At 42.4% G+C, this 25,577-nt stretch overlaps 1 protein-coding gene across 1 annotated transcript in view; it reads right to left on the bottom strand.

Annotated features, from left to right (window-relative positions):
- The window catches only part of ANTXRL (ANTXR like), a 56,562-nt gene that overhangs the window by 17,162 nt on the left and 13,823 nt on the right, over nucleotides 1-25,577 (bottom strand). The window contains exons 4-17 of the mRNA XM_059851517.1: nucleotides 25,072-25,153; nucleotides 24,936-24,969; nucleotides 22,928-23,007; nucleotides 22,731-22,799; nucleotides 22,452-22,532; nucleotides 22,288-22,348; nucleotides 16,366-16,464; nucleotides 14,847-14,916; nucleotides 13,693-13,771; nucleotides 9,677-9,772; nucleotides 9,001-9,039; nucleotides 5,702-5,800; nucleotides 4,507-4,674; nucleotides 3,296-3,376 (exon numbers count right to left, since the gene is read on the bottom strand). Of these exons, the coding sequence (XP_059707500.1) occupies nucleotides 3,296-3,376; nucleotides 4,507-4,674; nucleotides 5,702-5,800; nucleotides 9,001-9,039; nucleotides 9,677-9,772; nucleotides 13,693-13,771; nucleotides 14,847-14,916; nucleotides 16,366-16,464; nucleotides 22,288-22,348; nucleotides 22,452-22,532; nucleotides 22,731-22,799; nucleotides 22,928-23,007; nucleotides 24,936-24,969; nucleotides 25,072-25,153 (1,138 nt within the window). The remainder of the gene's footprint in view (nucleotides 1-3,295; nucleotides 3,377-4,506; nucleotides 4,675-5,701; nucleotides 5,801-9,000; nucleotides 9,040-9,676; nucleotides 9,773-13,692; nucleotides 13,772-14,846; nucleotides 14,917-16,365; nucleotides 16,465-22,287; nucleotides 22,349-22,451; nucleotides 22,533-22,730; nucleotides 22,800-22,927; nucleotides 23,008-24,935; nucleotides 24,970-25,071; nucleotides 25,154-25,577) is intronic.

Genomic DNA, 25,577 nt, shown 5'->3' on the forward strand with positions numbered 1-25,577 from the left:
TTGAACCTTTCACAGAGGCCACTGACAACCTGCCCTGCCAGCTACTGGGGTTTGTTTGTATGAAATACCTCAAGATAGCCAGACACTAATATTTGCCAAACTCCAACCTTCACAGCAGCTGCTGCAAGCTCAGAACCAAGCTCAGGAGGACACCAACACAGTGATGGGAACGTCTTCAAGGGAATCTGAACACCTTGAGCAAAACAGAGCCCTATCAGGCCATGTGCACACCCACATACTCCTGTGGCTGGATGAGAAGTGTCCCCACCTCAGAAATGTCAGTCCCTTTCCTGGGCCAGAAGAGTGACTGCTGGTCCTCTAAGACACAGATTTCTGAGCAAGGCTGGGAAGAAAGCCTAGCTCTAAGGGATCCACCACTGCAGCAGTAGCACAAATGCCTATAAAGGCTTCACCTTAGTACATTCCAGCAAGGCAGAAGGCCCAGAAACTCACCACAGAGCCACAAGTCCTTTTTTATCACTTCAGTCCTCTGCTGATGCTGTCTGAGAGCTCAGCAGAACTCCATGCCACAAATAACAGCCTAGCTGCTAATGATGGGGTAGTGTGTTTATCCCTTGTCTCATCCTGGCACAACAGAAATTCCTGCTAGAGGTGACCTGAGGAAGTCAAGTGAGCAGGATCCCCTTTATTGAGGTACTTGCCAAACAAACATTTCAGTGCTGGTGCTGGGATATGATCTTGAATGGAGACCAAGAGGAGGAGCTGTCTGTAAGAGCCAAGCAAAACACTGTGGGCACACAGGAGAAGGAGCACCAGAGCTTGTGCCTGCATGGTTTTCTTTAAATAGCCAGTTCCAAAAAGCTCCTGTGATTTTCACAAGGTTTAAGACAATCCTATTAATACAATCCTGCCTAATACTGACAAATCATCCATCCTGAGATCCATTTCTTGATAAGTTCATGGAAGACATGAGCCAGGGCAGGGGAACTCTCAGAGCTTCAGCCAGCTCTGCAGCAAGGCCATAGCCCAGAGCACGATGCCACCAGCAGCTCAGGTCCTGCAGCATGAGAGGAAGAGGCTAAGGAGGCTGGGGACCAGCCTACTGCTCCCAAAGACAGGAGTGCAGGGAATCAGTCTGTGTCATCAAGGGGAAGGGCATGCAAACATGAACTGGGAGAGAAAAGGAGGAAGAAACCACAGAAGGAAATGGAAGGCAATGTCTAGGACAGGAAACCAAGCAGGGCACAGGTAAGGAAAAGAGCAGGATGGGGAATGGCAACAGGACCGTGATGAAAAACTAGATGGATGGACAGCCATGAAATGACCTTAAAATTAAAAAAACAGGTCCACCACCAAGAACTCTTTCCCCTGTTTCCCTACTCCAATCTCTCAAAACCACACAAACCAAAACAACCTCTCACTCCAAGATCACCCTACACTCCCTGGCCTGTGGATGGCAGAGTCTGGAAGAACACCATCTCCCCAGCCCCACAATAAATGCCCTGCCTGCTGCCAGCACAGCTGGCCAAGGAGTGACCTCGTCCTGCCTGGGCTGGGGCAGAGCTGTGCCCTTGCTCCTGGGGCTGCCAGAGCTCTGTGCTGCCCGTGCTGCTGCTCCCTCCCAGCACTGACCTGACGTGTGTGTGTGCTCACATTTACTGACCTGCACGTACAGGTGGATTTCTACACATCCCCCAGCAAAAACCTAACTTACAAGGAGTCAATTATCCACTGAGAGACTGCTACTAGAGATGTTTCTCAGAGAATAAATAATAAACTTGTTCCTTTCTGTACTAGTTCTCTCCATGAAATACAGGCCTGTGATATCTTTTTTTTTTTAAACAGCAGAAGGCTGTCTAGTTATATTCTTGTTTCACTTTCAATATTCTTCAGCCTTAGTTAATTTCACAGGCCAGAGAACAGAGATGATTCTATGATTCCACTGGATCTGGCTCAATAGGATTCTTTCCACCCTATTTCCCAGATGTACATTTGATTTTTCTTATGTTATCCCTGATACAATAATCCTTCAGCTTGATGTTTTACATTGCCTCTTTTCAGCCCCTTGTTCTCCCCACAGCAGAGCTGGAAGGCAAGGAACTGAGGATCCCTGTTCTGAGCCAGCCCCCTGCATGTTTCTGGACCATGCTGGCTAACAGAGGCTCTGTTGTGCTCTGCACTGATAGAAATGTCCCAGCCAAAGGAGTGAAAGGCAGAGGACAGATACATATTATACAATGTTAGTGCTATCAAAATACAGCTGGACCTAAAGAGCCTATTCAGAAGCTCTAGATCGTGCTTTAAAAGTAAATAAGGTGTCTCAAGCACAGCTGCCTTGAAAATGCAGCTTAGTGAAACATTTAAGACCATTTTACAAAGTAGTATAAGAAGCTGGTTTATTCTCCTGGTTTCCTCATGTGCCAAAAGAAAAATGGAAGAGATTAAACTTTAAATACTGATGCAGCATTTGGTTAATGACTAGACAAATGGCATAATATTTTGCCAAAAGCATAAGATGTGCAACTTACTGCCCTAGATTATGCAAATTAGAGCTACTTTTAAAGTCTGTCATTAGCTGTGAAAACTAGGCAAACAAGCCTGGGCATCTGCACAAGACCTATCCCCAAAAAAGCACTTTATGGACCCTATTGCTGTAACTCTGTAATCCCCTCACCTGAGAGCCAAGGTGGTGAAATGTATGGACTCTGCCCACAGGGGAAAGAGATGCTGTTGTGTCTGCTTCGTTCTCATGTTACAAAGAACCATTGCAGAAAGCAAAACCTTGATGGTGAAACAGCTCAAAGCAGCAGCACTCAATTCTTAGGGAGGTGTCCCCTCAGAATAACAAATTAGAGACAACCATACAGTGCCAGGCTCACATAAACTGTGAGAGCTCTGAACTAAGCTATTGCCAGTGACCCAGGGACAGTACACAGACATCTTTGTGGCTCTGAAAAGCACAAACTCCCTGCTGCCTCCCAGGAGGTGTCTGATCCTGACCTACTTTTGGCCAATAGACTTCACCAAGGCAGGACATACTCCTTGCCTTTGTGTAGATGACTGAGAAATGTGTCTGCACACAATTCAACCCCAACTTGTTCTCCATTAACCTTGCTATGATTTGTTCTTTCATCATCTGTACAGTTCATGATTTCTCAATAATCATTGAACTCCATTATTAAATCCAAGAAACATTAAAAATGTTCAGTTTTTAGCTTTAGGGCATTGTAAAAAGAGACGAGCTTATGAAAATAAAAAAGATGGGCTGATTGTGAGGAAAGAGCATTGCTGCTACTACCAGAGGAGTGATGCCAGTGCATTTGAGATGCCTTACCTTATCCCCTGGCTGTGGTCTCATAAGAGAGACCTGGTCATAGCCTCGTCGAACCAAAGCCCACAGTGCATCAAGTTTACCCTGCAATTAAAAAAAAAAGAGACAAGATATGACCAAGAAATGTGGTAAAAATAGCATGAGATTAAACTACAGGTGGCTTGGTACAGCTTTTCTGCATTAAGCTGCCTGCACACGCACTGCTCCTGTACCCTGGCCTCTGTACGCTTTATCTGGACAACCAGAAGAGCCCCAGTGGGCCAATACCAAATATGCAGTGAGGATGAGAGTAGATTAATGTGAACAACTCCCTTCAGAGGCACAATTAGACAGGTGTTACTTTAAGGAGCTAATCTTACTGTAAGTGTTACAAAAGGCAGAACAAAAGCACAGATGGGAAGAGAACTGAAGCATGGATAAACAGCCAGAAGAATACCTGGCTAGGCAGGCTTTAAAATTCACAGATGCTTTCCAGAAACATTCAAGCACTGTTTAACTGATCTGTGAGTAAGCAGGGGAAGGGAGAACTCACCCCACAAAGCACTGTTTTGGGACATGGCCATAGATTCCTGGGATGAGCAGGGTATGCTGCAGCCTTGACTATGCTAGCCCTCCAGCTTCCTTCTCTGCAAGCAGAGATAACAGCTCTTCCCTGCCTTAGGGTTGTGTGAGGATACATACATTATAAGACATTGAAACACCAGATATTATAATGACATGGGAGAATTGAGGGTGAAAATATGGGGAGACTGAGTGACTTGCCCAAAAACCAAACATTACTGTCTTGTGGTTGAACTAAGGGGAAACAGATCTGCATCCCAACCCAAGCCCTTAGCCACAATGCAGTCAAAGCAAGGACAGTGCCCTTTATCTGATCCTTTTCCATGCTGCTTTGAGATGGCAGGAAACAGCATCTGCCCTCCCTAAGGTTCAAGGGATCTGCTGTTGCACCCCAGGCAAGAGAACCTGAAAAGACAGTGTGAGCTGAGGGAAGGAAGATCTCTGCTCGTGCCCTCTACTCTTCTCAAAAAATTATGGCAACACAGTGCCAAGCGAAATACACATTCCAAAACCAGGCAAAGGTGAGAATTAATGGCCACTTTTCTAAATAGGCTCTCTCAGCTCTGCTGAAAGAATGGCTGTGCTAAGAAAGTGGGATACAGAATCTTACGTGACGCAAGAGACTCGCTAAAACGGAGGCTCAGACACATTACCTTGATTGGAGTGTACCATTTTCGCTGGGACGGTGGTTTTCTCACATGGGGCTTCTTTGGCTTGGGTTCCCACGGCTCATACTCCTGTTCTGGCAACTTAATAATAGCATTTTTGGGTTTCTCCAATTTTGCTCCTTCCTCTGTTGACCCCTTGTCTCCCCATCGCACCTGATGTCAGGAGAGCACACTGTAAGGAGACACTTCAGCACCACCACCAGCAGGTGGTTCCCACAGGTATTAATCTAGTTCCCATCAGATGACCAAGTGCTACCAGAATTAAGTCAAATTTATGAAAGCATCAAACTCCTACCACAATCAGAAATACACATTTAAGAAAAAAAAGTCTCATTCAAAAACTGCTGGAACTACTAACCTTTGCACATTCTAGTAATCTAAGGTGTTGTGTGAATTCACAGCATCTGGGCAGATGAGAGTCATTAAGGTTGGTAGGAGCTCTAAGATGGGTGAGTTAACCCAGCACCAATAAACCATGTCTCAAGTGCCATATCCACACACCTTTTCAACACTTCAGGGATGCTGATTCCATCACTTCCCCAGACAGCCTGCTCCATCTCCTCATCACCCTTTCAGTGAAGAAATTTTTCCCAGTATCTAATATCTTAATATTTGATTTTGTTGTCTGACTTAGCTCAAGCAGAAAAGTGACTCTGCATTCAAGAACAATATATGATCCATGGTGTCACAGTCAGCATACATTCTCAGCATCAAGGATAAAATTCTTGCAAGGAAAATGGTTAAGGATATTAAGATGCAATACTTCATCTGCAGTCTTGCAGGAACTTGCTAAGAAGCCTCCCCTTTCACAGAAACCAGGCACTGCACAGACAGCACCCTCAAATATAAAACCAGTGTAGCTTTGCCTGAATTTCCTGACAAGAGGACTGGTTGCAACTGCACCAAAGAGTTTGACTCACGAGATTAAAACTTCTTTTGGTGCTTATCTCATTTCTTAACCTCCAAATTTTCTCTGGCTCTTAATGCTAGATTCATTGAATTATTCATGCAAATGATAGCAGCTTGGTGCCTGTTACTTGGGCAGCAGGTGTGAATTAGGTACACAAACCCTGATTAAATCCTGGACTCCGGTCCTCTTCAAGAATCACATGAAAACACAGTGAAACAGTTTTCAATTAAATGTGCTGGGGTTTATAACACCAAAGAATAAGCCAAATACCTCCATCCTCTTAATCCCACCAACACCTCGGCCTCCATAATAAGACGCATCCACGGTTGGCCACTTCTTCTTTGGCAATCCATCTTCATCATCCGAGTCCTGCGGGAAGGACAGGGAGATACTAATGCTGCTCTCACATAAAAAGCATAAACTGTGGAAAACAGCTGAACACCCTATGCTCCAATCCTTGGATATCTGGCTTTGTGTATTATGCTTATTTGCTGACAAAAACCGAGAGAGGTCTCTTGTCTCTGCAGCTGCAATTTTAACTAGGGAAGCCAGAGAGCATTGCCTAATCCTCTGTCCAGGCTGCTTTTATTTAATCAAATATGCATTGAGCTCCAAAATCTCAACTGATTTGTAAGGAAAGGCAAAGTATAGATGAATTGTACATATACTGACTTGCCACTGTGCTATGCAGAAAATGCAGTCATGAGTTAGCTCAGAGAAATAATTTATTAATTGCACTTTTAGAACCTAATGTCACCTAACAGAGGAGAAAAAAAAAGTGACCACTGTTGAGTTTTCTAACATGTCCATCAGACCCTTTTCTCATAGCAGCTGTAACCAGTTATTCTACACTATCTGATGCTTAGTGGAGTCTGGCTCCAAGTTGTACAATTTGAAAAAGGATTCAGACATGAGCATCTCACAATTGTTAGGGACATCAGAACCAGAGCACTCATAAAGACTGAAGATTATTTTTCTGGAACATGCGAGAGTCTGAATAGGGAATTAACTTCAGGTTCATTTTTTTGTTCTTTCCTAACTAAAAGCTGGCAAATGGTTCTGATTCAACAAGCCTGGGAACACATCTCCAGCTCTATCATCTTGAGCCAAGAGATGTGACTGGGATTTCTCATATCCATACACTAAGTCAAGGTACCTGAAGGTCCCAGCCTGACACTCTCCAAGTACACACATAGCTGAGGAGAGGGCACAACAAACCTCCCACAGTATTTCCTTCATTCCTCAAATAACTGTGCCTCATGCTTATATGCAGACATGCATGCTACTCTTGGACTGGCCATGCACAGTGCTCTCTGCTACTGTTCCTCAGAACAAGTGTGCTTCTAGAAACACTACCTGAACTTATTTTTTAATTAAAAAACCAAAAAATTAACTAAAAAGCCAAATACTATATAGAGATGTAAATTACTGTTACATCACTAGATGGCATTTTCACAAAATTGCCCTACATGTTTCCATTGGAATGGAAAAGGAATTTAGAGCCCAAAAGTCAATCATTGCTTTTTGAAACCATGCTTTAATTTTTGTTTGTATTTACCTCTTAGATTATGCCTTAGAGAAAGGTTATTCAGTGACATGTGGTCTCTGAGCTACAGCTGAATAGGTCAGTTCCTCCCACAAATTCTTTAGTATGGCCAGGCAAGACTAGAGCTAACATTTGCTTTAACTAGTAAGGGGAGTTTGAGTTTGGGGTTTTTATTGTTGTGGTTTGGCTTTTTGGTGTTTGTTTTACCATTTTTTTTTGTTCCTGTTATTTTATTTTTATCCTAAATTGGGGAAATAAATACACAATGAAGGTATTGTCATTTGGTGTTTTTACAGTAAGCTTTTTTTTTTTTGAGAGTACAACAAATACACAAATTTTATCCCATTTCATGCCAATCTAAACCAGTACCCTGTGAACTGCATTAGTGTTTTAAATTCATTTATATATGATTTCACTGTGAACATGAGTACTATTTAAGATACTCTGCCCTGTCCATGCAATGTAACACAGATTTCAGATGTGCATGTCTAACAGCTCTTATTGCTGGCAAGCCTGACTCTAGCAGGACAGAGCCAACAGTAACAGCTGATACTTTTCCAGTTGATAAAGGATTTATACCTAATATCCACTACACTGAACACACAGCAAAGTAGCATTAACAGCTACCACATGGAAATCTAATGCTCGTGCTTTAGAACAAGTTTTACACACCTATATTCAGTTTAACAGTAGCAATACCACACTGTGTCAGCTGCAGGGCAGGTCACCATACCTAGAGAGCCTGATAAATACTAAATGTAATGAAATTCATTACACAGTTACAATTCTTACAATGCACAATTATTGCAACTCATGCTGGAGAAAGACAAGGCCAAGAAAAGGGATGGATAACATCTGTATTCTGTCTTGTTCCTGGAGGCTTACATCAGCTCATTCTCTCTGATTGCATTGAAAATTGCAAAGCATCTGGAAGTCCAGCAGGGCTGTGATGCTCTCTGAAACTTCCTTCAAATGCAGCATGGCTGCAACTGCAGGCTTTGTGATAGCACTCATCGCACTAACCCCAGCAGGAATTCTGGTGTGCATTCTGAACTTAAATTGTCACAGTGCTGCTGCTCAGGACAAGTAGCAGGATCACATACACGCTAGTGGTGGCCTCCAGCAACCTCAAAACAGCAGCTGTGGTTGTGTCCCTACATTCATGCCAAGTTACAGCAAGTTAACAGTAAACTATAAGATTCTCTTGTGGGTTAGGCAAGTATTTTTCCATTATTTCATTGTCTATGCCTAGGAAAGAAATTAAGGCAGGTATAGGTTTTCTCTGGAGGTGCTTTTATTTGCTACTATTATTTTCATGAAACTAGTACAGTGGCACTAAACTGAGGTCAGGGTCAGTGAGTCACTGTCCCCAAAAGAGATAAATACAATCCTGCCTCAAACTGCCCAAAACCTAAATGGAGAAAGGCTAAATGTCCTTCCAGAGGTCACTCTGCAGAAGAGCCACAGCCAGGGCAGGCTTTGTCTCCCCTCCTGTAGCAAAGCCACAAGAATGTGGCCTTTGCTGTCCTTTTTTCCAGCTGCCAGACTGTTCCTTACTACCAATCTGGCCTAAACTCCTGCTGAGAACAATGGCAGTTTTACTGGAGGAGGGACAGCTGTCAGCACAGCTTGAGAAGCAGAGATTTGCTTACACACAGCAGAAGGAACAAAATACCATAGGAACTGCTGGCCTGTGGATTTTTGATGCACAGCAGAAGGAACAAAATACCATAGGAACTGCTGGCCTGTGGATTTTTGATGCACAGCAGAAGGAACAAAATACCATAGGAACTGCTGGCCTGTGGATTTTTGAGCTATGCAACTGTTTTCACCCTGGATGGAAGCAGTTTTGCTGTATGTATATAAAGAGGCCAGAAGGCAGAAATAACTGTCCTGACCCAGAGTATTTCCTCTCACAGCCTTTAAGGTGTCATTAAGACACCTACAGGGCTGACATTCCTGGGCAGCACGACACAGTACGGTGGCTGCAGGCGGTGCCACAGCTCAAAAATAGCACACTTACAGGCTCTGGAGGTGGTGGTGGAGGTGGCTCCTTGATCACCTGCAATAAACAAATAATGGAGAAATCTGAGACAATGGTAGGGTTCATCCTTCTCAATCACTATGTCCTCCCTGCTTTTTGCCCGTGTCACAAATGAGTCACTCTGCTTCATTCCCCCCCATTCAATCCTCTCATTAGCCCCATTGAAAATGAACCCAGATGAGATGAAAAATACCATATAATTACCAAGTTAGTGCAAAGACATTATCTCAGAATCCACAGCTCCTCTGAATAAATTAAAGAAACCCCAACAAACAAAATGCAAAAAAACCCTAACTCTTGTCTTTAAAGAGGACCCTAACAGCTTGTGCACACATTAGTAAATCAATTCCATTACACTTTCATGCAGCAGGTTTCAAAGCTGGTCTAAAAGAGGTCTTGATCCCTATAGAAACTTAAGTCACATGCATGAGCTTATTTCAAATTCTCACTCAATGTAAAAGTCACATAGGCCTTGAAACAATCAAAAACCCAGACGAGAGTAACTTCAACATGCACTTTAAGCAAATTGTTGAATCAGGGCTTTACAAACGTGGCAGTTTTTAAAAGCAAGGTTAACCACCCACCCCAACACTTTAACTGTGCTTTGGCAGAGAATAGATGAAACCAAGTCAACAGAATAAAAGACTGTACTTACCACTGTGCAGCAAAGGGGCCAAAACCACCACAGAAGAGCCAGAGCCAGCAGCAGAAAAAGAATCAGAAGAGCAATGAAAAGGATGGTCCCAGTCAGCTGCAAACAAGATGATTATTTCTGAGTTACCTTCGTATGTCTCAAAGAAGGCAGGAGTCCTGAAGTTACACATTTAGAGTCAGCTTTCCCTCACTACAAGATTTTAGGTAGCCTGTGCAGTCAATCACTATTACCATTAGGATCACATCAGTGTCTATGGCCACAAAACCAGGGAAGCATCTCCTCTTTGCAGTTCACAGCCCGCTAGATTCAAGAAAGTTAAACTTGCATGTGACCCATTCTGGACAAGTCCCTTACTACTCAGAAAGGCATTGCAAACTGCAAGACCACAGACCCTCAGGTGTGCAGAGTAACCTTTCATTCTGGAGATGCAGAATGTGCAAATGCTGATATTCAAAGAATGGGAATATTAGAGCTCAGACCTTATGGGTACCTGTTCACATGTCAGTATCATAGAACAGAGCATGATTTGCTCCGTGCATCAGCTCCCAAGCCTGCCTGTGCTGCCTCTTGACTCAAACCACTCACACAACCTTAGCCTAGGTGATTATGCAACCAGTCAGTAACGCTGTTTGTTCTTGGTATGCATCTTAGGGCTGCTTTGACTGTTTTAAAATGAGAAACTGTAACCATTATTCTAAGCATTTCTGATTCTTCTACCCACTGATCTCTCTGCAGAGATCAGTGGGTATAAGAATCTGCTCTGGGGATGCAGAGTTAAGGGTCTATACCTTCAAAATCAAAGCCAAATTTTCTTTGCAATTACTAGAAACAAAAAAACAACCAAACCAAAAACAACCAAACAAAAAAAAAAAAGTGTTAACACTTGAAATTAACTTTTCAGAGCAACTGAGAATCAGAGCTCTGATTTTTCTAAGTAAATCTTGAAGGATCCTTTTTACTTGGAGCATTTAATGTTAGTGCATTCAGAAGAGCTATTAATTCTCTATTGCTGTGATGACTACAGGATGCAGGAATCAGGTTTTCATATGCTGCTTGCTTCCTGCAGAACACACAGAGCACGTGGCTTTTGGGAAGTAAACATTTGTTTCACATGGGCAGTGGTATGCTGAGACATGCCCTATCCTTGGACTGTCCTGAATTCTGGAATGATATTAACTTGAGCTCTGATGTTTCAGCCAATTTTTTTTTTTTTTAATATACACTGGGAAAAGAAACCTCTTCAATGGTAGACTTTCAAAATTTGAGAAAAGGTTCAATTTACCAGCAACAGAGATATCAGGGAACAGAAAAACTTGGCAGGAAGCTAGAGGAAAGCCAGGGGCTAGGAAGATGTGCAAAGAGCTTGAAGAAAGGTCTGTCAATCAGGCTGGGGAAAGAGGAGTTGGCTAGAGAGGAAGCTGTAAGAGATTTTCAAAGGATAGGTGGAAGGATAAAGGGAAAGAAGCCAAATTCCAAAAGTGATCTCTATGTGATAAAGTCCACGAGATTCACCTTATTATACTGAAACTTGCTGAATTTCCATGACACCAGAAACTGATGCTTAGCCCCTTCTTACAACAGGAATTCCCTTCACTGTTCTAAGTGTATTTGTTTTCCCCTCAGACAATGAAAAGGCTGAGGGTGGAAAGCACCAGTGGTAAGAGCTTTGCAAAGCCTGGGTGAGATCCTGAATGACCAACTTAGGTGGTACCTGGTTCTCTCTCAGGCCAATTCCTAGAGCTGCCAGGACTGACACATTCAATATGGGACTAACACAAACACAGCTCCTACTCCATGCTTTTAAACAGGTAACCCAGTATCCCATAGCTGAGTCACAGCATTGCCATCCCTACTCTGCTCTGTGGCTTTTGGTTCACGAGGCAACAAACCCACCTGTGTTAGGATATGCTGTTTGGCTCACCTTCATTTGGCCAGGGAGCAGCTGGATTGCTCCAAAATGTGCCAGACTCCCTGCTCAAACAAGTCCTGTGAGAGGACACAGTACCCAGCTGCAGTTCAGGGCTAAGCCCCCCTTCTCTGTCCTTCCCATGGCCCCATGAACAACTAATGCATCTGGAAAGCAGACACTCAAAGAGAAATGAATTCTCAGTAAAGCCAGCTTGCTGAGAAAAGGGTGAGTAAAAATCAAGCAAAACTTTAAGAAATATTGCTGCACTCCTTAAAAACAAATCCAAGCACAGTAGCAATGCAGTACCACTGCTACTATTACTCTAAACACACATTACCTCCTTGTTTTGTAGCCTTTGTTTCCAGGCATTGCTTTTTCCCGTGCTAACAGCACATATAAATTGCTGAGACATTTGCCAGCAGTAGCTCAGGAGCTGCTGGCAGCAAGAAGCTAAAGAGTCTTCTTTTAATGATTTTAATGATACAAAGCTCCATAGTGAAGCTGGACTTTGAAAAGAGAATAGCAGACTTCATGCAGCTGAACAGAAATAAGCACAGGGATCACACAGAGGCTTTTGGATTATAGTGAAGATACTTACTGTACAGAAAAGACAGAAGGACCAGCTGGGGAGGAGAGCTGAGCAGGCCAGCTGACTGCCACCCACAGAAAAGGAAACAGGAGGGGAAAGGAAATGGAGGGAGTCTCTAAAACGAGAAGAGTGAAATGCATGAAATTAAGACAAAGTTGAAAACTGAACTGCCAACCTCCCTGCTTATGGGACAGATCAGGAGCAAGACAGTATTATTCTATCAGCTGCAAATCAGGCTTCCTGCCTCCTTCACATTCAATCTGCAAGAGGCTGGTCAAAAACTGTCAGATTGACATGACTGGAGATTGGATTCCTCTTTTTATCCTAAGGCTACCAAAAGGAAAAGCTTCCTCCATCCATGGTCTGGCCTTTAGGAACCCTGGCTAGGGTTGACACTTCAGTCTTCATCAGAAATAGATTACATATGGGTAACTAAATGCATCAGTTAACACTTGTGTTTCACTGCAGACTTGAAAGGTTTTACTGGACCTGAGGTAAAAGAGTGGAATTAAATGTGAAAATACCAGTCCTCAGTATGGAAAATTTGGAAGAAAGTTTTAGCAAAATAGAAATAATCCCATTAAGAAACAAACACATCCCTGCTGTGTTGTATCCCTACAAGCCAGACTGTTCAGCATGCTGGTGTGATATTTCTCACCTTCATTGCTGCAAACATCAGAAAATTAGATTTACAAGTTCCAGTCGCCTCTGTCTGCATTCCTGCCCTCCTGTTCTCCAGCTGTCAAAATGGCCAACAATGATTACAAACCAATATGACAGCATTTGGCATAGGCTATAAAAGTCCTTTTGACACTAATAACAATGATACAAACTGCTATCAGGTACTTCAGCCAACTTGGTTTAGACCAGAAGCACAAGGTCACATATTTAATTACTGTACTTGCTCACACCAGCTATCAGCACTGGCTATTTTTACCCCTAGGCAAGGAAGACAACTCTTTATCTGTTAGTCAGTTTCCTACTTTTATTTATTTGATTCTAAAAATTAGATTTTGATAAAGGATCACTTCTAGCTGTTTGTCCCTGATATTCTACCTGGTCTGTTTGACCACATGATGCAGGACAGACATCACTGTCCTTTCTCTCTGTGGCCTTTACAAATAGAAGTCCTAACAGTTGTGCCTTTTACCCTAAATCCCCTCAGGGACCCCAAGGCTTAACAGAGCGCTGCTCCCTGATGCTACTGTGATCATTTTCTCAAGTCTCCCTCTGTTAAGATCCTAGTTTTGAGGATCTCTCTCCTGGGGTAGGAATGGGCAGGGTGCCTCTTATTCTAATTTTTTACTCAGAAAATCTATTATGATCTGTCCACCATCAATAACAATTTGACCTTAAGTAGCCCTGGTTGTTTTCCCAAGAGCTGCTGGGATCAGTCAGTAGCAGTGACACAGAAGCTGCAGAGAGGTCAGGCTCACTCAAGGAGGCTTTGCCTGGAGAAGAACCATTTCTTTCCAGGGTCTCATGGTTCCTCTGTCAAGCCCCATTGGAATTACTTACACAATGTGTGCTGGTGATGCTGACAGAGCTGGAGATGAACGTTAGCCCGTTGTTCATGCTGACTTGTAGGAAAACCACCCTAGAGCACAAAACAGATATGCTTATTTTTAGTGTCATCTTTACACCCATTGTTACCTTTATTCTGTCTCTGCTTTAACCATTGGTTTATGAGCATGTATGGATAGTGGGTCCTGTTGAGTCAGGGCATTTTCATGGCCTCAGGCACTTAACCTGCATTTGCCTCCCTGCTTACCCAGGAGCCAACCTTTTTATGTTACCTTAGTTGAGCTGGGACATATGCTCTTTATTAAAAAACCCCCATCCCACCTGGGGCAAAGGGCACCAGGACACTGAGTCATAACAGAATGCCTCAGACAATAGCAACACTACTGTACATAGAACAAGAAGCTTTAATACTTTTTTTATTTATTTATAGAAACCCTTCTGTCAATGAATCAGAGTGTGCTCTTTTGTATCCAAGCAAATCCAGAACACCTGCACTGAGATCAAGAAGGGTAAAAACACTGAAATGCCAGTGAAATTCAAGAAGAATCTTCCTAGCCATTCTTCAATATCTGAGAAAGGGCCCAAGGGAGAAAAAAATTAAAATAATAATAAATAAATTCACAAACTGAATTAATTTCCTTCACCTACAAATACAAAGGTCAAGGGAGGCATTCACTCATAGCCCCAGTACAGTATTTAAGCACCCACAAGATCACCTAGGGAAAAGGTTGTGCCATGTCTCCCAGACAGGACTAAAAAGGCTGAAAAATATCAACACTAGACACAGCAGAGTGAAATACAGGAAGCAACATATACAATAACAGCAAAGGAATTCAAATCAAGCATCTCCTTTCAATCAAAAGTAAAAGTCTATCTTGAATTTAATCACCTTTTGGTCTGAAACAAGAAGATACAGGAAGAGAGGAGGAATCCCCACTCTGTGATTCTATGATATGGGGCCATGGTCCAAGACGACCTTTGCTTAAACTGTGCTCAAGACCCAACACTGAATAGAGCTATGCTGGCTCATACTAGGAAAGGATTGGGCACAAAGGAGATGGCTGAAATATCACACACACACACACAAATTTATGACATCTTCACCCAGAACTTCACCCTCTCAACACATGCTGGAACACAATACTCACTGTCCAGCATCTTCTATCACTGGGGCAGGGCAAAGCAAGTACGTATCATGAACAAAAGTCGGCTTTTCATCTGAAAGGAAATGGATGTAATTCTCAGGGATGAAAAAATTAAACTGTTTCAAGCAGGCCACCCCCTTGGGAAGTGCTGACATCAACGACAGCCACAGCTGAACTCAATATTGGCAAGTACCAATACTCCCCAGTGGTGCTGATTACAACTTCAAGTACTGGAATAACCTTTCATGTTGATGCCAACATGATGTTATTAGGCTAGAGATAGCCACAGCTCTTATTTATACTTTTTGTTTACTCTTTATGTAGGAAAAAAATTAACTCAAGCAACAACAGATGTAAGAGTTGTTCCTTCATGCTTCACCCACTTCAAGCACACCTGAGGACAGAACTCATTTCCCTTCCATGCAGAGATAAGGGCATAGAAATCAGTGATATGTTTTAGAGGGGGAAAAAAAGCCAGCACAGATCAGCATCTCCTCACAACATCTGTTGCAGACTTAACCCAAGGAAAACAGCATGGATTTGGAGTGGAATCAGAGTAGTTTTCCTCCTGTGTATTTCCAGGCCCAGGTGAGCACTCACTGTGTGAAGCCCAGTCAAGGTGCTAATGACTGGGGTCAGGGAAGAAAAAGCAAAAAGTCTGTCTAACTGATAAACCAAAAAAACCAAATCCTGGTTAAAGCATATCTGTAAGAGGAATAAATGCAAGACCACCAGAGCTGTTTGACTGCACCATCAGCATAGACAACTGGGATGGGAAATGAAGGAGCAATTCATGTGTTCCCTCTTGAAAGTTAATTCACTGCTTGGGAGGCACCAGTCTGGCCACGACAGCATATGAAAGCCTCCACTGTGCTCAGGCCACAAGGGCAGCATATATGAAATAGGAGCAGAGCTCCTCTTCCCACACCATATTTCTGCCCAACACACAGCTTCTCAGGAATGAGAGAAGACTGCAGAGACAGCAAACAAAAGACCCGGTTCAGCACAGCAATGACAGGGGGTTTCCATCTTACACAGCCACTGTGATGGGACCAGCAGCTGGTGTCACAGAGGAGCAGAGCTTGCCTGGGAGGCCTGGCTTTATGGCAATTGTCACCTGAACAGGTGACTAAAAACTCTGAAAACACCACCAGGGAATCAAGATGGCAGAATTTCTTTTTACTGCTGATGGATAAGGGAATAGGAAACAATTTCAAGTTTCCATCTTAAAACCTGATCTCCAGTCCTCTCCTGCTGCATGCAGCATCCATGGGCATCACTACAACAGTGCTAAGGTCACTGCACAGCAGCATGTCCCGAGTAAGTGCTCACTACACAATGCCCACAGGTCACTGCATTGAACAAGGATGAATTTCAATCTTCTTTTAAGTGCACACCTCTACCCCAGCTCCCTCTCACATCTGCTGCAAAGAGTCCCCTTAACAGGGATGAGAACTGGCCCGTGGCCTGTGAGGTGACACAGCCACAGGGGCCACTGCAATCCTCCAGCCTGCACACTTACTGATAGTAAGGCTGTCATTGAGCTTGAAGCTGCAGAGCACCTGGTCGATATTTCTTGCATGATAAAAGCCGTTGCCTCTTACCACAACTTGAAAGGATTCTGTAAGCAAAGATATAGAAGATTTAGGATTGATTTATGAGAAATAACTCAAAACCAGCTTTTCTGTTCAGACTGACATGAATTAAAACACGATAGCTGCTGTTCTCTGACCGATGCCTGAAATAAAACATCCCCACAGACACTCCCTCTGTTCAGCAGCAATGTCCAAGAGTGCTGCAGTGGCATCAGTGCTTCAGAGGCTTCTCTTTGTCTCAAGTCAGCTCCCACAAGTCTAACACACAACTGCAATGCCTTAAAGGGGCCACAGCAAAACTAAGTCTGACTTGACTGATGTCATCTCACGGTTCCTCCATGGCTTTTGGGACAGACACCTTTGCTATCCACCTGTATCAGTCCTTCCTCCTAATCTTCATGGCACATGGCACCAGGCTTTCAGCAGAGCTCTGTTCAGGAAGATGCTGACAGACAGAACTCCAATCCTAAAGCTCCTGTGACTCAAAGCTCTAACCACACAACAGTTTGCTATTCTTTGCTATTCTCCCTTTACTGTGCACAGGTGGAGCCCAACACAGAGACACAGTCCCCTTTCTGCTAGGGTGAGCCTGAATTGCCAAAGTAGGCACCACGAAGGGAAGTGGCAAGGCAAATGTCCCTCTAGGACACAAAAAGCCATTGTGGCTGCTACACTGATCACAGAGATAAGATCTTTAATGCAGGCAGGTGGAGAGACACGTTACAACTTTGTTCTGTCCCCAGCACACTTCTGAAACTCCCTTTGACACTGCGGACCAGCAGCCAGCTGACAGCTGAGATTGCTGGCACACAGCAAGGGAAAGCACTGAAGCTGCACTTTCATGCATGAATTTCCTACTTTAACCAAATCCTCCACAGGGCTCCCACACCAACCTCTGAGCAGCATTTGAGATCAGCCCAATGTAAGGGGTGTAACAGCACAAGACAGGAATAATTAGTCTTCAAGCTTCACATTGAAAAATATGAATAAATGACATAGTACTCCATGTAGTGAGTAAAACCATGAACAGGTCTATGTGCATCATCATTTATGCTTTGATGAACATACTAAAAAGGAGAACAAAACAATGTTGGTAGGATTGAGGAGAGCTGTACATGATTTTTAGTGATATAAGATTTGGCTTTTAGCAACATTCCATACGAGGCACTACTATGTCATTTGTATGCTTTGGAGGAAGGACTCATTTTTGGATAACACTACATGAGGCCCAAAGCTGGCTGAAATACATTCAGCCTCATCTGCCTGCACTTCTTTATCAAGCTACTGCAAGGCAAGCCAGCACAAGGCCATGGAATGCTTTACTTTTCTGTACAAACAGCTTGTTTTTGTCAAAAACATTCTTACTTGTTGCCATTACCACTGTATTGAGATCTAATACAAGTCCAGGTGAATTGGACTGGGGCATTCACTAATTACAGTCATACACTGGAAATCCACACTCTGGCTTTCATTGTGGTAACTTGCTCTAGAGCAGGGCTCTGAACTCACAAAAGCCACAGGGTACATGGGAATCAAAGAAGGTATTTTGGGAGGAGAAAAAGAAAGTATCTACTGGACTGCATTTTGAAATGAAACATGTGCTTAGGTACCTTGCTAAAGAAAAATGATAAAATTTGAGATCTCAAGAATTTGGCCTCTTTTTAATGGGAAGGGTTTTACATCCTGGTTCTCACTGGGAGTAATGAGCATTTCTTTAAACAAATGAAAATGAACTGCAGGGTAGATTCATCTGCTTCTTACTCCAATAAGAATCTTGAGTTCCTCTCAGTCAGATTTGCGCCTTGAGCCATTCCACATCTAACCCAGCTGCTATACTGAGAATTATGAGCATCCCTTTTTTTGCCAGCAGAGCTGAGAGTCATGACCAGCCCTGAGGGCAACTGGGCCTCTGCCCACCCATCAGAACTACCTGCCTGGGACCACACACTGGAAGACTTGCTTGTAACCAGCCCACTTCACAGGGGCTTGAACACCCAGCCAAGATTATAATTTTTCCCCATCTCAATTTGATATTTTAAAAGAAGCTTGCTGAAACAAAATTGCACTTAAATTTTTCTTCCCCTTCTCATGAATTAATGGCCTTAAAAGGCAGCAATCACAAAAGCTTAACGGGTGGCTGTTCCAGTGGCTTTAAAAAGAAAATTTCAACACAAGACATCCAAGGTAAAAGCTACATCTAGAAGTTTAGTCCTGTCAGGACAATTTACCTCTCCTGCCGTTCTTTCCACTGTGACTGCCACTCTGCACAGCCAGTTGTGAACAAGTGATTGGGTAGTGACCTGTCCACCAACGCAAGCTGAAAATATACCAGGGAATTGTAGCCAGCTGGTCCTGGGTTTGCTGCCGCGGTTCAGCAGCCTGCCCCCTCGGTTGCTCCGGAGCATTCACGTGTTCTGGGTGATGCTCTGTTGAAATGGCTAATTCCATTTAATTTTGCGCCCTGGCTCTGGCTGCGTCCTTTTCCTCCTTAGTTACTGTCAGATCATGGATTGCAGCTTTTGACAAGACAGCGAAGGGAAAAAGGTCAGCACTGAAAGAACCGGGCGGCGCTGGCAGCGAGATGCTAGGTTGGAGCTGGTGTGCACTGGCTGGGCTGTCGGCTCCGCTTCTCTGCCTCTGATGAGAAGCTGACTGCTTGCATCCACACCTGGTCCTTGATGTGGCCACTAGGATGCCACATCCAACAAAACCTTTCAATCACATCTGCGTCCCATAAGCATAATCAAAGCAATGATGCTGTCAAACGGGATATGAGGCACCTCCGATTCTGCACTGATAGCCTGTTTACAGGCTGCATGTCTTGGTCACTTTACATCAGAGGGAACAGGAAGGACCCAACTGCACTGCTCCACATTGGGGACAATGAATTTGCAGGGTCAAAAAGCATTAAACATCAGATAGCTGTCACCATATGACGAGATCAATTTGTAACTGGATTTGCCAGATAGCTTCGTCACAGAAAGCCAGAGTCCCAACTGGAATTGTCAACACATACAAATTGTTCCATTCGCATTTCACTAAACCTCTGGCAAGTCAAAAATGAAGCCAAGATCACCAGCAATCACCAACACAGTAATAACTATGAGAACACAGAAGGGGAGGCTCAGACCCTGCTTTAAGCCCTGACTGATCATCTCTTGTTTCCACTGAGCCACACAAAACCCTCACAATCTCACAGCAAATTGTAAAAAATACTAGCAATGCTAAATAAAGGACTTTATCCCCTCCTTGCTCAGATGAGTTTCATAAAAAAGTGTGGACAGACACACATTTCAAGGCTGTAAATAGACAAGTATTTTTGCTGGAGAATGTATAATATATTGCACTCTCTCCAAAGGTCCATTATTTTTCAATCATAATTTTGAAATGAAAATTTCTATTATGTATTTAAACAAACAAGCACTCCTAACCTAAACGAGGAGGAATGGTGAATTTCTAGAAAATGTTATGTTCTGATTTTCAGCCAGTGGGTACATACACCATGAAAGTGTATGTATATGTTGATGCAGGTGTCAGTGGCTATAGATCTTGACACAATACATTATCATTAATTACCTAAATTTAAAATGCATAAAAATTCTGACATTAATGCAAAAAATAGTGAAGCCTATGAAGTAAAGTCCAGAGGAAGCACATCAAAAAAATAAACCACATTACACAGAGAGTAGCACCATAACTGTCCAGCGAACTGAACTCAAGATCTGGATTCACACTACCATGAAAAAAGTTGTTTATTCCCAGGAGATTGCTTCCAGGAGACAGCGGTGCACACAGCTATACAGATGAACCTCTAGTTATGTCGAAGTAAGTGGGATAATAAAGGATAATAAATCTAAGCACAAATGTAAATATTTGCAGCCTCATGCTGTAAAACCTCTTGCAGGAGGTAATTTCAGCTGTGGCTTGTGGGATAATGATAAATGCCATTGCAGGCCTGATTTTTAGTGCTCAGGGCTTCAATACTTTAAATACCACGGTATACAAAGAGTGTACATCATGTGGAGCTGCAGCTTTGGCTTCTTCCCCTTTTCAAGCTCTCTGCTGTTATAAACAAACCTTCAAGCACGTGGAGATTGGGCAGCAAAGCTTCAGCATGTGCCCGCCCTTGCTTGGTCAAGAGGGACAGAGCAAACCTCAGCACTCAAGTGAAAGAAGCACTGACACCTTGCCAAATCAGCAGCAGCACCCACAAACTGATTCTCCCCAATTTATATTGGTCTTGTTTGAAAGCCATAAAGACAATGAAAAATTCTACGGATCCAAGTAAGGTAACAGTATTGTTTGAGGTTTCATTTTTTTTTTAAGGGCAACTATTTTTAAAGTGTACTTGTGGAATTTTAATCACATTTGTCAAACTTTTAACCTGGCAACCTTGGCAAAAAATGAAGTGGTTTGAACACATTATCCTTTGGAAAAAAAATTTACTCTCTTTGCTGAAATATATTAATTTTGTTGAAGAATTTTTTTCTTAAGAATTTATTTTCTCAAATGCTCCATAAAAATATTTTCAACATTCTATTTGAAAAAACTTTGTTTCCAGTTACACTTTCCTATTATCTTAACATCGTCCCAAAAAATTTCAAGAATACTACTAAAATCCCTCCTACTGGAACACTCACATTTTTATGTAGCTAAAGGCATTTTTGTTGAACAGGATGGCTGGTAATAAGCTGTGCACAAAAAATTGTCAGGTATGAAATAACTAATCAAAAATATAAAAGTATCATTATGAAATAAAAAGCTTTAAATGTCAAAGCTTTAAAACTGTTTTCTACTCAACTTCACAACATTTTTAAAAGTAAAATCATTGCTTTAAATTTTCTACAGATGAGATTTTTACATCTAGTCCACAATAATGTGCTTAGGAATAATTCAAGAGACACAACAATGTTTCACATTAAGTTGAAATATTCAGGGTAATGTCATATTGTGATTGACATGTGGAAATGAAGAGTGAACAATTTCTCTTCTGTGATACTAAATTTTTCCTGAGTTTCATATTTTATCTGTTTTCAAGGTCAGCTTTCATGCATCATTGCCATTTTTTATGCGCTCCTTTTTACAGTGTATAAGGCAATGAACACAAGACACTAACACTAGAGCTAAATAACCATGCTGAAAAACTGTACCTTCCAGCAAACTTATGGTGTCACTCTTACTCTGCTGCAATAGCCTCTAAAGTAGAAAAAAACCTCAACAAGAGAATTGTTAACATAAACCAGAACAAATCTAAGTTAAATATACTAGACATGAAAGGCATGAAATTATCAACAACTCCTCTGGGTACCCTTCATGTTTACCATAAAGAATAATGTTTTTTTCAAATAAGTAAAGCATTAACATTTTGGAAAACACAAGAAGTATCTTGGCCTCTGCAGCAAATTATATTTGGTTCAATAAACCTAAATTTCTGTAAATGTTTTGCAAAGTCTTATTCTAACTGCTGACAAGTCCTAGCAGATGCCAGGAATGCAATCTTTCCAGAAATTTGTGAGATACTGCTTTTCGGCCCTGAAACACCTCTGTCAGTCTGGCTTTACATTAGTTTTCTTCTCTCTCTCTCTCTGATTTTTTAAGAAATGGTATCCTGAATTGCTCAGTTTTGTTGCCTCTGTCAGCTCTCCAAGCTGCTACTCAGCCACAGCAGCTACTTGTTTATTGTCAGAATGCTTTTCTCAAGATGAGAAGGAACATGCAGGGCTGTAGCCATGGCCTGAGAGGATGCTCTAACACATCACAGGCTTCAGCTCCAGTACCACATTAGGTAGTTACTGACATTTCATCGGTGTCACTCATTTGCCTAACACACTCTTCTTGTGGAAACTTACCTCCTGCACAAACACTCGATGGTTCAGCTGCCAGGATCTCAATGCAAGACTTCTTCAGAATCTAAAAGATTTAAATAAGGGCATTTTTTGGAAACCATTTTCAGCTATGCTTTATTAATGCAGGGAAGGGCACTCTTTACTGTGTTTCAGAGCATCCAACTTACTGAATCAATGGTTCCTCTTAGGGCATAAAAGCCTCCTTTAACTGGAAAAACATGATCGATGCTGTCAGCAATCGTTGACAGCTGCAAAGAAAGACAATCATAAATCATGAGGAAAACAAAATTACAGGGAACAAAACTGGGCCCTTTCATACTTGCTAAAAGACATCACAGTGACATGAAATGATTTATGCCCCAAGCGATTAAATAAATGCCTTCATCTGATGCTGTTCCTTGTGCAGTAGTGTAACAGAAAAACACAAGAGAAGACAAGCAAGTTACCTGAGTTTCATTGAAATCTTTCACTCCAACACAATAAACAATCGCTCCAAAGCTTCTGGCTCTGTTGGCCTGAAAAACCCAAGAAGTGCCATTAAGTGCAAAGCCCTATATAATCAGTGGAGTCAGCAGTAAATGGGTTCAGGTGTAGGAGGTTTAGATGACATAAATTAGTTTGGATAAAGACAGAAGTGACTTACTTCTTGTTCTGCATAGTAAAACTGAGCATCTTGCAACTCGCCGTCCGTCAGGGCAATGATCACACTGGCGGTCCGAACTCCTGCGGGGAGGACAGTCAACAACAGATTGCACACACATGGCACAAGATGCAGCAATGGAAAAAACCTCTGGAGTGAGGCAATCCTTTTTACTGACAAATAAATACAAACCCCTAAGCCAGACTCCCGGCCTGGTCTGTATGGACTTGGTGAGACACCAGCTGAAGGCCAGATGCAAGGCTTGCAACGAGCCAAAACCTGAGCACCTTCACACCACAAGCATCACTGCAGGGCGAGTGCTGCTCTAGCAAGGTCCACACACCAGCTTCTCTGCTCTGAATAAAACAGAGCAGCTACCAAGATTACAGACACGCAGAGAACTGACCAAATGGGTTCGCAGGGAAGGAGAGGTTCCCCTCTTCTCTTGACAAACTTGTCTCTACATAAACATTGTCCACAGACTGTGGTACTTCTGCAAGAGGATCTTTCCTGCCATCCTACCTTTCCCTCCAGCAGGCTCTGAAAGAGCAAACCCCACTGAACATAGCATGAAATGGGCTTCTACAGGGAGGTCAGTCCTACAGTTCTCCAGCAACAAGAACTTCCAGTGAAATTCACAGGAATTCTGAGCATGTGGAAACCTTAAGATCATGTTCATTAGGGAATAAAAATCATGTATTGTGATACATTCCATATCCCATCTGAACTTAAGTGAAAAGGTTGCACAGACTGCAGAGATGTATATATGCAATGCAGTATAGAATACAATGCTACCTATAAAAATGCAACCTGTTAACACAATTAAACCAAATTAACATTCAAACTATGGTTCAACCAACCGTTCTGAGTTCACAGTTCTTAAGCAAAGTAACAAATACACATACATGTTACTTTCAGGCAAGTATTTGTTATCTTTTCAAAATAATCTGTTACTATTTCAAGTGTCTTCCTCCAAACTGTCTGAAATTACAGACTGATTAGTTCTGACAGGTTTCTTATGCCACACAGTCCTTCCCATGCCATGTCAGACACAGACATAAATCTTAAAAAAATGACCTGCAACTTGGGGGAAAAACAGCTTGGATTCCTTTTTTTTTTTCCTTCCTTTTTATTTTTGTGCCCACAATCCTTGAAAGATGCTAAAAAAAAACTGGAGATCTTATTTTGTTTTCTTTTCAATGCTTGTTTCTTCCCAGGTAGTTTAGCTTCTAAATCCAGATCTCATCTACTCTTTTTCCTTCCTAATTCAATTTACAGAATACTTGATTAGCTCTTAGCTATATGCTATCAAGTAGAATTGTTTTCAGTTGGACACTTCAGGGCTCCTGATTTTACTGGCAGAAATGCTGCAATACTGTGCAGAGCTGCTGCTCCTACACTCACAGCCTATTTTAATAAAAAGGCACTGACCTGCTCCTCCATCTTCCTAAGAGACCATGAGCCCACAAATGAGAACAACCTCACACCAGGGTATGAACAAAGCAAGCCTTGTTAACTAACTAGGTCTTCTTTTGGCACAAACAAAAACCACAAACACACTTTTCTCTCAAAACTTAGGGAAAAAGCACATTTTAGCAACTCAGAATCTGAACACAAATCATTCACACTGATGCAAAACTCTCATTCACACCTGCACTAATGAGAACAAGGATGTGGGACCACAAAGCAGAGAGGGCTGAGTGCATCAGTAGAAAGGACCAGGAAAATGTGTGAATTCCTGTCTGCTGGGTGCAAGATGGGCAGCTCTGGCTGCTATGGTTTGGTCTGCATTCTGCAGTGGTCAGATCTGGGATCCTACTGGTCCTCTCTGATCTCAAAAACCATGAATCATGCGTTTAGGAGTAGGGCTGCAGTCAAAATGGAATGTGGTGTTGCATAACACCCCTCCTTCTCCAGGACTGCTGTCAGTGGGTTTACTGCAGGTCACAAAGAGAACCACAATCCTGTCTCGTCAATGCAGACATTAACATCAACACTGCACAGCACATACCTCCATAGGTCTCATGGTAAATCTGCTCATTTGCCTGCAATGAAGTGTAGAACATGGTTAGCTCACAAGAATACCAGCAGGAAGTAAGCAAAGTTTCTAGGTGTAAAAGAAAGAAAGTAGGTACTGTGATGTGTACCCTTTTAAATCCCTCGTGCATGAACGTGTCTCCTCCAGGCAATTCTTCCTTAAGAATGTCCAGACCTCGTCTTATGGCTTCCCTTTGGATTGAAAAAAAACCAAATACAAATAAACAAAACAAAAAAAATCCCAGGAGAACATTTTCATCGGAGTTTTTTTTTCTTTTGTTGAGATATTAATGTACCACAGCTAGATTATGCAGCCTGTCAGTCAACTGCACAGAGTGCATACACATCAGCTGGAACTCTGGCTGAACCAAGATTTTTTTAAAAGTCCACAATTTATCACCCAAACACCCATGGGGGCACAAAACCAGACACAGAGTACAGCATTAGGGTAACATATTTTAAAGATGGAATTCTGTCCCTGCTCCCTCATTCTCATATATTCTCAACCAGGAAAAGATTGAATTAAAGTCAATGCCAGATATTAAACTTCAACAAACTGCAGAACAAAACAGAGTTGAAAAGCTTATGACCCTGTCACAAAATTGGGACAAATTAA

This window comes from Haemorhous mexicanus, chromosome 7 (assembly GCF_027477595.1).
Source record: "Haemorhous mexicanus isolate bHaeMex1 chromosome 7, bHaeMex1.pri, whole genome shotgun sequence".
Classification (NCBI taxonomy): domain Eukaryota; kingdom Metazoa; phylum Chordata; class Aves; order Passeriformes; family Fringillidae; genus Haemorhous; species Haemorhous mexicanus.